Source organism: Streptopelia decaocto (assembly GCF_964273445.1).
Source record: "Streptopelia decaocto genome assembly, chromosome: 1".
Lineage (NCBI taxonomy): Eukaryota > Metazoa > Chordata > Aves > Columbiformes > Columbidae > Streptopelia > Streptopelia decaocto.
In genome coordinates, this window is record NC_138663.1 from 193455537 (window position 1) to 193471548 (window position 16012).

The window sequence follows — 16012 nt, forward strand, 5'->3', positions numbered from 1 at the left end:
ATTTCAAGGCACACTACAGGAATTACAAAGCCATCCAGTTGAAAACACTGACATGATATAAAGATATTTATTAGTTCTTTGTTTATCACATTCCTCTGTCAAAACATCTGCCATATTTAACTGAATCACTACATTATGCTTTTTTTACTGTGCCATTAAAATGGCATATAAGATTTTAGGAGAAATCAAAGCATTAGAGGTATTATAAAAGTACTTGTATAATATGCAATGAACCAGAGATGAATGTAAAAAAAATTAAGGTATTTTAAACAGAGCTGCAAGTAAGTAAAATACTGCATCTATGTAAAATCAAGACTTTAAGACCCTTTATTTCCATATCTTGAAGTCTGTGACTATGAGAATTCAGTAAAAATATAAGATCAAATGTCCTCAGTTTAAACAATTTACATAAAACTGCAAGGAAAGCTAACTCTGCTAACTCTGTAGACTCTTATCTTAAAGAACTATGCGATTCAATATTTTAAGTAGAATGTTGCGGTTGAGACAGACAAATGACATGGACCAAGTTCTTCCAGGATGAAAGTAGTAGATGCCATTTATTGCTACAAGTGCATTTTTATACAGTTCTACCAATTCATGTGTCTCTTCACTATTGGTTACAAGTTACAGCAGCAACATCTCATTGGCTAATTTTGCTATCATCCATGTTACTCTTCTACTCCCTTCTCTCTCACGAGTACAACTTAATATCACCAGACACTCCTTTACTCCCATTCTTCTCAAGGGTAAACCTGAACATCTTCAAGGCTGATCTCTATTCCCATACTCTGTCAAGGATTCCACAGACCTGCTGTAGTTTCCTACAGTAGAAAGAGAACTGATGTTAGATAAACTTGATGCCAAATATCTTCTTGGTGGCAGAATCCCAGTCTTTCCCAAGTTCAAGTTGCTAGCAAACTGATGGAAAACGCCTCTCAACAATTCTTACCCACTTTATCACTTTCTTGACCAACTCAAAAGCCCAGTGAACACCACTGTGCATAGAAATGAAGTTTTATTACAATGAGATCTTGTAAATCCACCAACGGAGCATGAAGAAAATTTATTTTAACTATAATTATTTGAAATAGGGTATTTTCTATAGTACGATGGTCCAGCCTGTATAAAATGTAATCTGATGCAGAAAACACCGTAACTTGAGCCACTCTGTCTTTTTAGAATCTTCCACATGGGAAATATGTAGGCTTATAATCATTACTTGCATTTATCTGCACTATTTCAATCACCACAGTGAAGTACACTGCATTTCATAAAGGCAAACCTGACTCCCCCTTTGTGCGTTCAGATGTTAGAATTATCTTTTTTTGGTCTACCCAGCCTGCTTTCAGCCAGCAATCAATGCAGTTTTATTTGTATTCCAGATCGAGTAGCCAAAACTGTAAAACCTACTTTTTCTTACTGTCAGGGAGTTTCAAAAGAGGGAGGAAGACTTCGCAGCACTCTCCTGGCTGTTTCTTTATCCTGTTCCTACATGCCCTGTAAAGTACAAAGTGTGTAAACCTTCCCATTTTGGCACAACGAATCTGTTGGTGGCTGGGGCAATCCAGATTAACCGGAGGCTGACTTCTTCATGCTTCTTTTAATACCTTTGCCTTTCCTTTATACCAAAAAACTTGCCACCTGATAATTGTTCACTTTGCCTGCAACAAAAGGGAATTTTCAGGAACAGGGACAGTGTGTACACATATGCAGGCACGTCGCAAGAAGAGCCAGAGGCCACGAATGCATTGCAAAGAGCAAGTTTTATTGTAGTTACCTCTCTACTGGGGGATCTCCGAAGTCGCACCTACGCTCCCAGGCAGAGGTGACAGAGGCGGGGACGCAGGCGCTGGTCAGTTCAGCCCTGCTGGAAGATCACCGGGCCTGCTGAGCTCGCCTGCATTTCAAGGCTTCAGGCAGGCGCAGCCTCCCGCTCTTTCTCACAACAAAGCAGGAATCTCAGATATAGGCCTGTGAGAAACTCTAGGCACCTTATCACTATGTTATCTAACACAGAGGTTCTACTCATCAAGCACACAAGGTCAGTAAAACAACTAGTGTAATGTATGTGCTTTTTCTACAGACAGGTGCAAGTCACTTGAGCGTATTTACATTTAACTAACCTCCTCGCCAAATCTTCCGCTATATCCCCATATGGACAGTATATTCAAAAGATAATAGCGCACTGTGACACACAGAAGTGAGGGCTGGGGATCCAGCACCAGCAGTCCATCACTGCAGCTAAAGGAAAGGGTGGAAACTGTGCTGTGAAAAATTGTCTGCTCTAATAATTTCAAAAGTCTTTGTCCAGAATATTTTATGGTGTATGCTTATGAAGAACACCAAACCATAATTATAATTCTAAACAAGGATGCAGGCCAAACAGCACAAATTTCATGAACAAAAGGTCCAATAGAATTTTTTTCCTAGTTTCTAAAATAAGTTATATTAAAAGTGGAAAAGGTTGCCCTTAAAAAGGTTGAGGTAGATGAATCTCCATCCTTGAAGATATTTAATACTCAGCTGGGCCAGATCCTGAAGAACTTATCCAATACCTGAGTTGGCCCTGCTTTAAGGAAGAGATGACCTCCAGAGGTCACATCCAACCTGAACTATTAAATTATTCTAATAAGTATAAAGTATCTTTTACTGCTTTCTATGCTTCTCTATTTTTGTATCATATTTCGCACAGCATTCCTTCCTCCATCCACCTTCTTAAAAGAAACCACGTGCCACCAATATGATTAATACCTTCCGTTCCCTTTTCTACAGCCATATCATGCAGTTTAGTCATTGACTCTCCATAATGAAATTAATCTTCTGTGTGTTGAGAAGGTTTACATTACTACCTTAAATTACAAGATTTTATTTAAAAGCACACCTTGAATTAGATGAATCATCCCGTTTTATCAGTCTTTTGAAAACCACCCCTTTCAATTTCTTTGTGCAGTGTATGAACTGCAGCATAAGAGCAGCCACCAACTGCAGTAGCTTTTTTTTTTCCATTCGGGCCTAAGGAAGAACAAAAGGGAAGCAGTATAACTATTTAAATTATTTATTGACAACAGATTTCTTCACAACTTTCAGCAAAGTACTCTATATCACTTTAAAACATCAGTTGTCCTAATCCGATTTAATTGTTTCACCATACAGTCACTACTATCAAGAGTATCCACCTGGCTTCCAAACTTAAACCTGGTAATGTTTCTTTGGGATTTCTGCAGTTTGTGTTTGCTTGGGTTCTTGTCTACTTTGATTTTAATATACACAATAATGGGCAACTTGTAAGATTTTTGTCCTCTGGTGAAGCACTGTGCCCTCTAATATTTCAGAAAGAAGGGACTGCCTTTTTTTTCCCCCAGGTTTTCTGGTCTGCTGCCAGCAAAGAGCATCAATTGACAAAATCCAAAGCAAAGTGTGTATAGGTAGAGTGTACACTAAATGCTACCAGACAGTGTGTGTGTGTGGAAAGAATTATATAAATATTATTCATATTATTTGAAATCTGAAAAGCAGAAGGGGTTTCTGCCTCACTCTTAGGAGAGACTTTTCCTCTCTTTTTTTTTTTTTCTTTAGTAGATATTAATACAACAGATACAATAACTGAGATAGAAGAACCTTTATTCCTACTTTAAGTATCTCACATCCCCCACATATTTCTCTGGAAGATGTGCTTAGCAACCAGGACACTATATTGTGAGAGAAGCTGAGAAGAAACTGTATTATTAAAATCAGGCACTTCTGAAAACTTTAAGTGAAGAGATCCATTTAAATTCTGAGCATTTCTTACTGAGAATTCCACTAGACATATAAAGTAATAAAGCATACAGATAAGAAATATAATACAGTGCTGTTTTTAAATGACATTAAAGTATTTACCGAGTGATTGGATGTCTTTTCTAATAAGAAAATTGTTAATTAAACGATCAACATCAAATTTCAAGATTTTTTCTCAACCGTGGACTGAGATTCCAAGAGCCATCCTATGGAACAAAGATATGGATAAGCCAAAGATTCAGGACACTGAAAATGTATTTGGCAAGAAGAAAATGGACAGAGGAGAATTATTTAAAACATTTTCTAAAAAGCTTACAGAAACACAAAGACTCAAATCCACATAATCAATTTAGGTGATCCAAATAATAAACTTCAAAAACCTTTCATATACCATCAAATGTCTGTAATTGATCTGGAATGTTGTAGTTAGCCTACCTTGTAAAAACCTCTCAAGCAGTAAGAACAGTCACTTTTAAATCACTCCCGTATAAAGTATGCACAGTGACAACACTATCCTTTCCAAATGCATTTCAAATTCCTTCTGAAAATTATTTTTAAAGGTGCTAAGGAATAAGCATTCCTGTTACCCAGCAGGAACAATCAAGGATCCTTCTCCTCTGCTGAGAATGCAAAGTGTCTATAAAATTATTCATTTTACCATGTATGTTGTTAAAGGCAGTATTAACAAAACTAATCCTATTTTATCTGACTTTCCTGCCAAAAAATAGACAACTCCCATGAATAAAATTATCTGTCAAATTGCTACCCTCAGGTCAGATGGAAGGCAGGCTTTCAACAGGATGTTCAAGTACTTATTCTTCAATATTAAATGCTTTTGAAACTCTACCTGTTCTTGCAGCTTTATGTTCCAGAAAAGTCTAACTGTAGACACAAATTTATAACCATTTACAGACTCGTTTAAGGTAATTTAGAAGATAATATATGATTTTAAATGGATGCTTAGATAGTAATTATCCAAATTATGTAAAAAGTGGAGAATATTAAGTTTAATTAGTGTAAAAAACTGTGAGCAACTTTTAAAAAATTCAACAACTGGCAATTCTGCTGAAAAAGAAGAAATCTTGAACTGCATTTTGGGAGTTAATTCCCACAAGAGTCAATCACAAGTCTACTACTCTACTCCCCATTATATCCCTGTGGCACATAGTTTTGGTTCAGTGTTTAGAAATTATTTGTCTAAAGTGTCCTGTCAAAAATACAGGAAAATACATGTATCTTCTTGATGCTGAGGTTGGCTATACTTTCCTGCTTTCATGTACAAACTTTATGTATAAAGTTAATTACATGGAGAATTAAGCAATGCTTAAAAAAAATAGCAAGACTAAGTCACAAAGATGCAGATTACAGGGTGGACTGTGCTGCACAAAGGAACATGAAGCTGGGCACTTGGAACTCACTGCATCTGGTAGTACAGGGTGTACTCCCAGCAAAAGGGAATTCAACAAACCACCGTGTTGATTAGCCAGCCTGCTGATAAACAACAGGAGTCTCTATTGAGGACGTCCCATGGTGGCTTCTTCACTTGGCTCATGTAATACTCTTGAGAACCTCCTTCTGTTTATTACTTACAGATATTCAATGTGTGACCCACAAGATGTGGACAGGCTGGAGAAGGTCCAGAGAAAGGCCACAAAGATGATCAAAGGATTGAGAAGCTGTTGTGTGAGGAAAGGCTGAGAGAAGTGGGTTTGTTCACTTGAGAAGGCTTAGGGGAGACCTTGTCACCATGTTCCAGTATTTGAAGGGTGGCTACAGAGAAGATGCAGACTCCCTTTTTGCAAGGAGTCACATGGAAAAGACGAGGGGTAATGGGTACAAGTTACTCCTGGTGAGATTCCAACTGGACATACCTTGAATACCATGTTCAGTTTTGGGCCCCTCACCACAGGAAAGACATTGAGGTGCTGGAGAGAGTCTTCAGAGAAGGGCAACAAAGCTGGTGAGGGGTCTGGAGCACAAGTCTGATGAGGAGCAGGTGAGGGAACTGGAGCTGTTCAGCCTGGAGAAAAGGAGGCTGAGGGGAGACAGCAGCACAAAACCAGCAAACTCAAAATATGAAATCTAACCTGTGCCAACTCGAGTCAACTTTCTAAGTCTTGCAGGAACAAATACATCCTCAGAGATAGAGGCTTTCTACCAATCACAGCATTCCTAAGTTTGGGTTCACGGTGCTTTATGACAAGGATGTTTACAGTTACCTTATAATAAAAGACAAGGCATGAAAAGGAGAACAATCGTTCTTGTGTGACTACTATGCCCTAAGAACAGAACTCTTGTTTCAAAATGAGAAGATGCTATTTTAAGATTGTATTTTAACAAACCTGTGTGTTTTCATTTAATGCTTTGCCCTGTTGCCCTGTTTCTGGTGACACAGAAACAGGCACATGAAAGGTGATACAACCATGCCAAAAACTCAGTTCGGTGATGTAGGTGATTTTGATCACAGTTGTCGAATTTGGAGATATGTTTCCGACACTTATTACAAAAAATATTCCCCCAAAAACCCCAAACCAAAATGCACAAACTACCTTCAATGACATCCTTAAGGCCTATGTTTTCCAAAACAATAAGCTAATTGGTGTTTAGGCACACTGCTAACCCAGAAACTACCATTTGGTTTTGGTGAAGTGTAAGGAAAAAAATAGGACTATGATATGAAATGTCAAACTTTCAATAATTTATTAATTTCTGGCAAAAACTGATGAACAGTAACTGAATAAATCAATATTTTACCAAAAAAAAAGGAACCACCTGAAAGAGAAATAGCTGTTTGATGTAAGCCATAGCACATATTTAAAGATCAATAGTTGATTTTAGAAGTATCATATGTATGGTCCAAGCAAGTTATAGTAAAAAGGAGCTTCCTAACAAAGACATGATTCAGCAAAGAACCGGACAACTGCAAAACTTTCAAATAGGTACTAAACCACAATATTCAACATACCGGTACATCCTGGTCCATTAGATAAGCCCCAGCACCCTGACTGATAGATTTCTGATATGACCTACGTGCTTGTTTCTTTTCTTCAACCTATGAAAGATTGTCCGAAAATAAGCCATTTCATCTCTATAGACAGAAAAACAATATTCTCTTGAATGGCATGACTACCTGAAATCCAGTCAAGTGGTGGCAACAAAGGATACAAGAGAAACCGAGTGTTGCACATCTTCATTATTAATTGAGTGCTTTCAGATCTTGAGATTGAAGGAGCTACATCAAAGTACAAAAAACATTTCACCTCTCCAGAGACATGGTTTCCATTGATAAAAGCTTCAAATCCACAAGCAGCAGATCTGTCATCCAAAGGAAAGACATATTTAGGTTCAATTGGTTTACTGTTTTGATTAGTGTAGGTCTGAAACATTACTACCTGAAATGAATATTTTTTGTGTAACCGTAATGTTAATATGTGATTAAAGCATGAATACATTAAGTGTAACAGCATAACTGCTTTGCATCACAAAATGTCAACAGGTATGCTGCAACTGGAACTACTATTTGTACCTTAGCAACAAAGGTGTAACGTTTGTCAGTGTTTGACAAATACATATCTCCAGAAACATGCAAGGAGCTGTAGAACTTTTAATCTCTAACTCCTCAGTCTCATGTCTTCCAGAAGAGTAAGCCATGACCTTCCAAAGGTTATCTGATATACTGGCAGAGCTGGAGCTGTCAAGCTATTGCCTACCCAAGAAGTCACCACTGCAATATGTCTATAATAGTTTCAAGCAGTAAGGACTAAACAAGAAGGAAGAGTAAACCTCCACAAAAACTTGGTCTGTTTTTACAATAAACTAAAAGGGTGTTTTGAAAAGCCTATGTTACTTCTATGTGCATAGTATCAGTCTTCTAATGACAGAATTTCTGTCTCTGAGGTGGCAGATTGCATCTGACTTTCTTGTCACATCCACTCTTTTATTTACTTCCCATGTGTCATCACAAAACTCTAGCAATTCCTTATTGCCCTTCGTATTGTTCCTTGTCATCTGATAATTTCTGGTTTATGCCCTGTATGTTCAGACTCTTTTTTGCTTTGATGGACTGGGTCATAGAACAGATGCCACTGGATAGTAATTCATTCCATAAGAAACCAGACAAAAAAGCCCAAACCAACCAACCAAACCCCCGCACCCCCCAAATCCCTCATGAGAACAGTTGTTCAAAGGAATCAGACAGATCCAACAACAGTTGTGTCAAAATAGTTCAAGCACAGATGCATTTGCAGTCCGTTCTTTCAAACCCTTTTCTCCTGCTTTCCTCTGCTTTCTTTCTTAAAGCTTTGGCAAAAGCATAAAAAAACCCCATTATTTACTTTTATGAAGCTACTTTGGCACTGGAAATCCCTGAATACACATCCTTGTGGGGGGAGACATGTGACAGAACTCAGGAAAGCCACAGCTTTGGCGTGATGGAAACTGCTTCAGGGAGGATGCAGCTGGAGGGGGAGGAGATTGTGGAATTATGCCACAGGACTGGAAAAAGACCTGTGACTTGACAGAATGTGTTCTTAGGGCATATGTACTAAAACCAAGGTGGACTCTTACTTTAGCCTGCTTGGCTAATTTTTATTAGTTAATTCTCAGGTTAGAATAGTAAGTTATTTCGTATTGATACTTGTGAAAGGTAATTTAGGTTGTCTAACCAAAGTCAAAACCAAAATACAGATACATTTCCATAAACCTTGAATCAGACTAGGTATTTCTCACTGTTTTATAATTCAACTGGCAAAGAGGTTGCCAAGAAGGTCTTCTGAAGGGAACAGAATGTGTACACTATGGCAGAAGGTTTCTCTACAATGGTGACTTGATTAAACATAGGCAGAAAATAGACTTCAAAATAACACCAAGACTTTCACTGTCCAAAGAGCTTTTGGTATTTGTTTTAGTATACACCTCTAAGAACTCTTTCCACCCAGTTTCAGAACTTTCCTTCATTTAGGAAATGAAGGAATTGCACCCCCCTCCCCCTTTATTTTTTTGCAATTAACTAAACACTAAGTAGCATTTTGACTAAAACACTATTTAACAAACATTAATTTTTCTGGGCTGAGTTATGGAAAAGGACAATAAATAGCATACTCTACCTGTGCTACAAAGTCTGTTGTCCTTGCCTTGATATCAACACCTTTCAGAGGGACAGGATTTCCCAATCTGTCCTGAAGACCAGTTCTTATAGGATTTGAAAGATTTGTATTTTCATAGCGTAAACAAAGAGTTTGCAAAAGATTTAAACGATAATTTTTGAAATACACATTCAGGAAAGATGATTGAAACTAATCCTATACCAACACCCATGTTTATGTATGCAATTCACAACACAAAAGTAGCACCCAGATTCTGTTATGAGTACTCCAGTTGTATTGTTGAGCTGTAAGCTGGTTGTCTAAGAGATCCTGAGTTCAGGATAGTACTTTAAGGTCTTAGAAGGTCTTTGTTTAGAACTTCGCATTTGAATTATTTATAGACCATCTGATGATTTATGCAAAAGTGCATCCCATGCTTTTCTTGAAACACACTGTCACAGGAGGAGTTGCAACTGCTGTTGGTAATTATGCCTATAGAAAATCCGTTAAACAGATGCTACACAGATGCCACATGGTAATCACTAATTTGGTAACATCCACAAATAAACTACCAATTATTTTTCATTATGCTCTCTTTATACAAGTATGCTCAAAAGTGTTCTAATAAATATTTAGGAAACTCTGGAAGCAAGTCAATACACAAACAGAAAACATTTCTTACTCTCTTGCTGTAATTTCTTAAACTCTTGCTGTAAATAACATTGTGAATGGCTCATTGTTATCTTGCTCCAGTTCCATCTCAACTGCAGGCTGAAATGGTTTTATTTGATCTTCAGCAAGGCAAAACTTAACAAGATATCTAATTTTAACCTGACAGGTTTTATACACAACAAATTCATCACCCTGATAGAAACAAAGAAACAATAACAACAAAGCTGCAGATAATATCTAAAACAATGCAAATTGATTAAGAGGTGAACCTAAATGACACATCATTTTTGAAAAAGAATAAAAACCTCACAGCTTTTATTTTCACTCCCCTAATCTCTCTGTATCATCTCTTACCTTCTTAATTTGTATTCTTCACAGTCCTCCTATTTCCTCTTCTCCACAAAGCACAATCATTCCTCAAATGAACTAAAAACAACAAAAAAAAAGTACAAAAGTGGTGGATGCCTGGATGCAACTGTATCTGCTATTGTGCCACTACAGTTGTCACCTCTGCCGTACAGAACCAATCCAAGGATCTTTATCAGCTGGATTCCTTTACAGAGCAATGAACTTTCCACGGTAATGATTTCTTATTCCACACAAAGTAAAATATCACTTCCAAATATCAATTTAAATTGTCATAATAGTTCAGTTATCATAAAGTATGAGATTTACATCTTTCTTTTAAGTATTGTTTTCTTGCGCAAATTCTTTACAAATAGGAATTTAGAGACTTAGAAATTTTATACACATTTTACAGGCTGCAAGACAGACAAAAGTGATTTTACACATTACTGTCGAGTGATTTAGTGTCCAGATGGAAATGCAGGTTACATTAATTTTGTTTTCTATCACTGATACAATAAATCCAAAATTTGGTGCCTTTTCAAGTGCCCAGAACTGCAGGAGCAGTACCTCAAACTCCGAAGAGATGGCTGCTGTTTTACAGACTGTGCACACTGTCATAAGCTGATGGTACATTATTTAGCAAGTAATCTTGTTCATACAAATCTAAGCAGGATCCAAGTGCCACATCATAAACTGCCAGGAGCTGTGTTCTCTCCATTTCACTGGGTGAAATATACTTAGTACTAGCCCTATATGTAAAGAAAGATCATACATATTTTATTAAAATTTATATTAATGTAAACATCATAGGAGTTTAAAGATACACAAATACTTCTGAACAGACGGACAGGAATAAACTTTATAAAATAAATTACCTTAAAAGTATTAAGCATTATATCTACTTAATTTGAAAAATAAAAAGAATATGCAAAGCATTGTTGTTATTCAGACCTAAGAGAATCACTGAAGTAAATGCCACTGCCCAATTTCCTCTCCAGGCCATGATCTCAGTAAGGGTGACAGACACTGGAACAGGCTGCCCAGGGGGGTTGTGGAGTCTCCTTCTCTGGAGACATTCAAAACCCGCCTGGACATGTTCCTGTGCGACCTCACCTAGGCGTTCCTGCTCCAGCAGGGGGATTGGACTAGATGATCTTTTGAGGTCCCTTCCAATCCCAAACATACTGTGATACTGTGATCTGTTTTTGGCACTCAGCATCAGGAATTTTAGAGCAAGTGTAACTTCTAGTATATTCCCACATAGTAATTAAATACCACCCTATGACTGAAGAGCAGTGTCTAAAAGCGAAGGCTGCATTTTGTTAATAGCTTTAAGAGTATTTGAGCTGGTTTTGTTCCTTTAACTCAGTAATTAGAAATAGTTATAACAATATTGGTTCCCTATCAACTCAGAGCAGCCTCAGTTATCTTGATTTTCAGCTCTCCCACGAATTTTCATGAGAGAAAAAGATGCTTAGCACTTCTAAAAACAACAAGTCAGACTAATTGCAAAATCCCATGTGAGACAAGAAAAGACAAAAAGTTGTGATGATAAACAGAGCTTCAATCAGAAAATCATAAAGCTTGAACCATACTGTTATAATACCTGTTGAGCTGGTAGAAGCTTTGCAGGTATCAGGGAGCTGGACTGTAGGTGCAAACTGAAATGGAAAAATGTGAAATGCATTCTGTTGAAATTAACTAAAACTTTCAGGTTACTTTAATTTTTTTTTCCAGTGGAGTCAAATAAAGACAGTAATTGGAGTAGCTTTTTTGTTATTTTTAATATTTTATCCACATTTCCAACTTGAAGTCTTATTTAAAGTTTCATTAAAAGAAAAAAAAAATGGAAAGACTTCATAGAATGGAACTAATATTTTTTTCCTGAAAAATTCTAATTTTTCTATCAACTTTATTGCCAGTTTCCGTGGTTGCTGATTTCTTAAAAGCTGATTATAAATATTAATCTTCTAAAACCTTCTTTCCCTAAGTAACTGATAGATGAATAAACTATGCCAAATATACCTACCCTGTTTGTCTGGCCTTTGGTTAGACATGTCATCTTGTGATTTATTTACCCCATATACCAATCTGAAAAAACTTCCCCTTTTCAACTGATGTCCAAATGAAATCTGCACATAAAACAGCGAGCTGATACTTCTGAATATTTTTTAGACCAGGACAGCTGAGGACATCAGCAGTATACACAAGAACATGTGTACTCTGAAGCACAGGTTACAAATACAGTTGCAATGGAAACATTCTAAACCAGACCTTTTTAATTGAAACATTTCATTTAGAAACATGGTACATCTGCACTTCATCCACGGCCAGCAGAGAGAGCAGAACTCTTTCATGAACAGTTCAGCTCAACTAAAATATGGATTTCTTCAGAGTGTGTCTACTTTTCTACAGTAACTACGAAGATATGAAGGTGACCAAGTGCCCAACGTTCTGTAGCGCCTTTAGCAGCACATAAGAGGTCCAATAATGCACCAAGTTCTGTTGTGGCCAACATGGTACAAACTCAAAGCTATCTGGTGCAAGAGTGTCCCCCCCCAAAAAAAAAGCTGGCTAGAACACTGAATAATAATAATCATCATCATCATCTTTGGTAGCCTTATAAAAAAATCACACATTGTTTTACTGGAATCATATATATGCTGAAAGTTAAAACTTTCTGCATAGTTAGGACAAAATAAAAACATTTCAAGAAGTCAAATAAAGTGAAATGGTCAGAAGTAAGAGGCAGTGGATTTTGCACCTCAAACAGTTAACGTTAAGCATTCAAGAACTGATGGACACAGATAAATGAGAAGTTATAACATCAGAATGAAATTAGATCTACTCTGCTTGGAACCATTACGATAAACGCATCTACTTTTATTTGTTACATATGACATAAGTGCGGCTTTAAAAATATGAGCTGTTTCCTGATGCAGCAGCACTGAACCCAGATTTGTTCTGAGGTTCTTTTTAATCTTTAAGCATAACGTAACTTCTGAAGCTTGGGTGAGATTTATCCTGAACAGGTTGCCCACTTGTTAGCTATTCTCAGCATCCTAGAGCTCAAAAATTCCAGGTTTTGAAATATAAAGATGATTCAAAATACAGATTTCAATTAATACGTTTTTGTACTGCATTAACTCTTATTATATTTGCCATTTTCAACTTTTTTTTTTTTATTAGCAATTTTTTTTTTTAAAGCTTATTGGCTTTATGAGGCATGCTCTTGACTTTTTTCCCTCCAAATTGTATTTGGAGATCAGCAGTTTGTTTGGATAAATGTGAGCCTTAATTATTGTCCACCTGTTGCTTCACAGTCACCACAGAGATGTGTCAAAACATCTTGGAAATCTTGAATTTAAAGCGCAAAGAAATCTATCACATTTTAGGAATACCCTTGCTAGACCTTGATATGTTATTCTTTAATTCTTCACTTCCTCTCCTGACAATGTGCATTGTCAGAGTCACCAGGAAACTGCTGGGCTCTGAACAAGATGATAACATACCTATAATATTCATTTTCTTCACACATTCCTTTCTTTTTCCTTCAATGTTAACGTCTTATGTTATATACAATTTAAACTGCAGACTCTGAGGACAACGTATACAATTTTTGCTGTTTGTAAAATTACAATCACCTGTAGGAGCTATACATAGGAGTAGGATTTCAAGTAATTCACCCAGTGTTATGTTAGTAAACATTAAATAAGAGTGATAGGGAGAAATTAAGTCAGTCTTACTCTTCTCAAAATTAAAAAACTGTATACAGAAAAAACAAAAAATTGAAATAGTAATACAATGTAATAGTAATACAATAGTAATACAATACTATCCCCAAGGTGGATTAGAAGCAAGCACTCATTAATATGGCAGTATTTATGAGCTTGCTGGAATTAGTACCTATGGGAAGGAGGAAATAAATGTCAATTTCAAGTGGCAAAACTAACAAGGTATTATGCCTTCACTATTAAGTTGGATAATGTTAGATAATTCCCTGTCACTAGCATGTTCCTCGGCACACGCACACTTCTAGTTTCTGCCAATTGACATCCTCCTGGTTTCTCCTGGTTTGGGAGACAGAACATTACCATGACATTCCCATTAGGCAGTTTGGATATGAACACTCAGTCCTGAGGTCCAAGGGAGTTCAGAAGTATGAGTGTGGGAGCAGCCATACCAGCTGGCCACAGTCCCTGCGAGCATCCCCAGGCAGGTGATGTACCCGTATCGGTGCAGCCCACTGATTTCACTGCTGAGTATGTCACACAAACAGGCTCCTTGATTTATACAGGCTGTGTGTTCAATATATACTCAAAATGAAAGGTGTATTTAAATAAAAAACTGGAATATCACAGATTTCTAACTCTACAACCCTCTATTCCTCACTCTGTAATCAAACGCTTGCATTTACAATAACATCACCAAAACTCAGTTCTGTGATGCATCTCCTTATTTGGTTTCCCTTCACTAACAATGAGAGAAGAAAAACAGCATGGCAATTTTATCCAGGAGAAATACCTGCCTGGTTCTTTTGTGGAGGGAGAATATTGCTCTTAATTTTTTGTGTGACATTTCAGTAATACAGAGCCAGATGCATTAAAAACGTAAACTGAGTATCTCCATTTAAATATTGAACAGAAACATAATCTCTACAGTTCTTATTTCTCCACATGAGGCAAGATTAACACTCTACAACTTGCACCACTTGATATTTTCCTACTGAGATCTCAGAAACAAATCTGGAACCTACGTTGAGATTCAGCACAAAATAAACCACTCCACCATTTTCTTTTATGCACACTTTCAGTCTGCTCTTCTCCTGAGTGGGTATTTCACTTTAATAAAGAACACACAGTTTGCAAAGATTGTCATTGTCCTTCTGTTAAAAGAGAAAAGAATATTTTTTTTTTTGGCTGAGAAAATTTTCATTCCCACAATCCACCTGAGTAGTCTGTCCCCAAATATATTCTGTGTGAGTCTAGGAAGTTCCAAAACAAATCCCATTTTATTCATCTGGTAAACAAATCCACCCAGAACATCTCCTAATCAATTTTTTTAATTACATGGAAAATGTAGTGTGAACTACCTTTTCAGTAAAGTCATGACTTGAACTAAGTCTTGTCTTGATCTCTTGCTGCTAATACTCACTGTAAGTAATGTGGAATTATCTTAATTTAGACTGGATCAACCTCTCAGTTCCCCTTTCACACAGTACTGTCTTTTTCAAGAATGCAAACTGCTTTTCATGTTTCCACTCACTGATTTATAATCTGTAGATATATTAAAAAAACCCATGCCACAACATTTAAAAAGACCTTTGGAAAACTGATCTAAATTAAACCAAACACAACAAATAAAACCTCATCAACAACAAAACCCCTACACCCAAGAAGCTAGCTTTAAACCAGATCTATTTCTTGACTGAATTCACAATATGGCCTATGGCCAAGATTTACAAAAATGAGTAGTGTAGCAGTGGAAGTGATGGAGGGGCAGGGGAAGAGATGAAAGTAAGGGGACTGGTTTTCTCAGCAGTGTCAACTTAAATTGTCTGTAAAACAACCTGAATGAAAATCAGCTGTGTGTCATTTGTGACAAACTATGCTAAGATATGAGAGGCTAGGAGAGTTTTATTTAAACAATAGTAGAATTTATGACAACAAAATATAAAGGCAACATCTGGTTTAAGTGACTAAAATGTATCATCAATGCGTACTTATTTTTCTGGATGCATATTAAGTGTCAAGTTATTTTAAAAACTTATAAGAATGATAATTACAGTATTAATGAGAACATTATATAGCACATGGAGCTCTTCATATAGCACATGATCTCCTCAGCATGCCACGGGCTTTCCAGCGCTTCAGAGCCCTTCAGTGGTAGATAAGTGTTAAATGCAAGCTAGAGGGCCTATGAAAGTCAAGCTGCTACGAAGTGAGAAAAAAAAATATTGCCAGAATTGATATATAAGTAAACCATAGGTGAGCCGGTAAGCAGAAAGGAATGTGTAAACTTGGGAGATTTGTTTTCTCCAAGTTTCTCTGCAAATGCATCCCCCCTTCTCTGTTGTAAGCATAATAACTTAAATGACCCTGATCCCACTCCTCTCTTTAAATGTTGAAGGA

The 16012-nt window shown here is 36.9% G+C and overlaps 1 protein-coding gene across 1 annotated transcript; it reads right to left on the bottom strand.

The window, feature by feature from the left end:
• Window positions 1-507: 507 nt before the first annotated feature.
• PARP4 (poly(ADP-ribose) polymerase family member 4) lies at window positions 508-14759 on the bottom strand (the record flags this gene model as incomplete). The annotated part of the gene is given in 20 exon segments (XM_082043346.1): window positions 508-910; window positions 914-995; window positions 2882-3000; window positions 3002-3012; window positions 3880-3952; window positions 3954-3983; window positions 6114-6347; window positions 6743-6829; window positions 7038-7169; window positions 8883-9071; window positions 9315-9337; window positions 9544-9590; window positions 9592-9725; window positions 10449-10485; window positions 10487-10630; window positions 10833-10887; window positions 11911-11969; window positions 11971-12104; window positions 14638-14711; window positions 14714-14759. Coding segments are annotated over 20 exon segments (1776 nt in total). The 3' UTR covers window positions 508-844.
• Between the last annotated feature and the right edge of the window lie 1253 nt (window positions 14760-16012).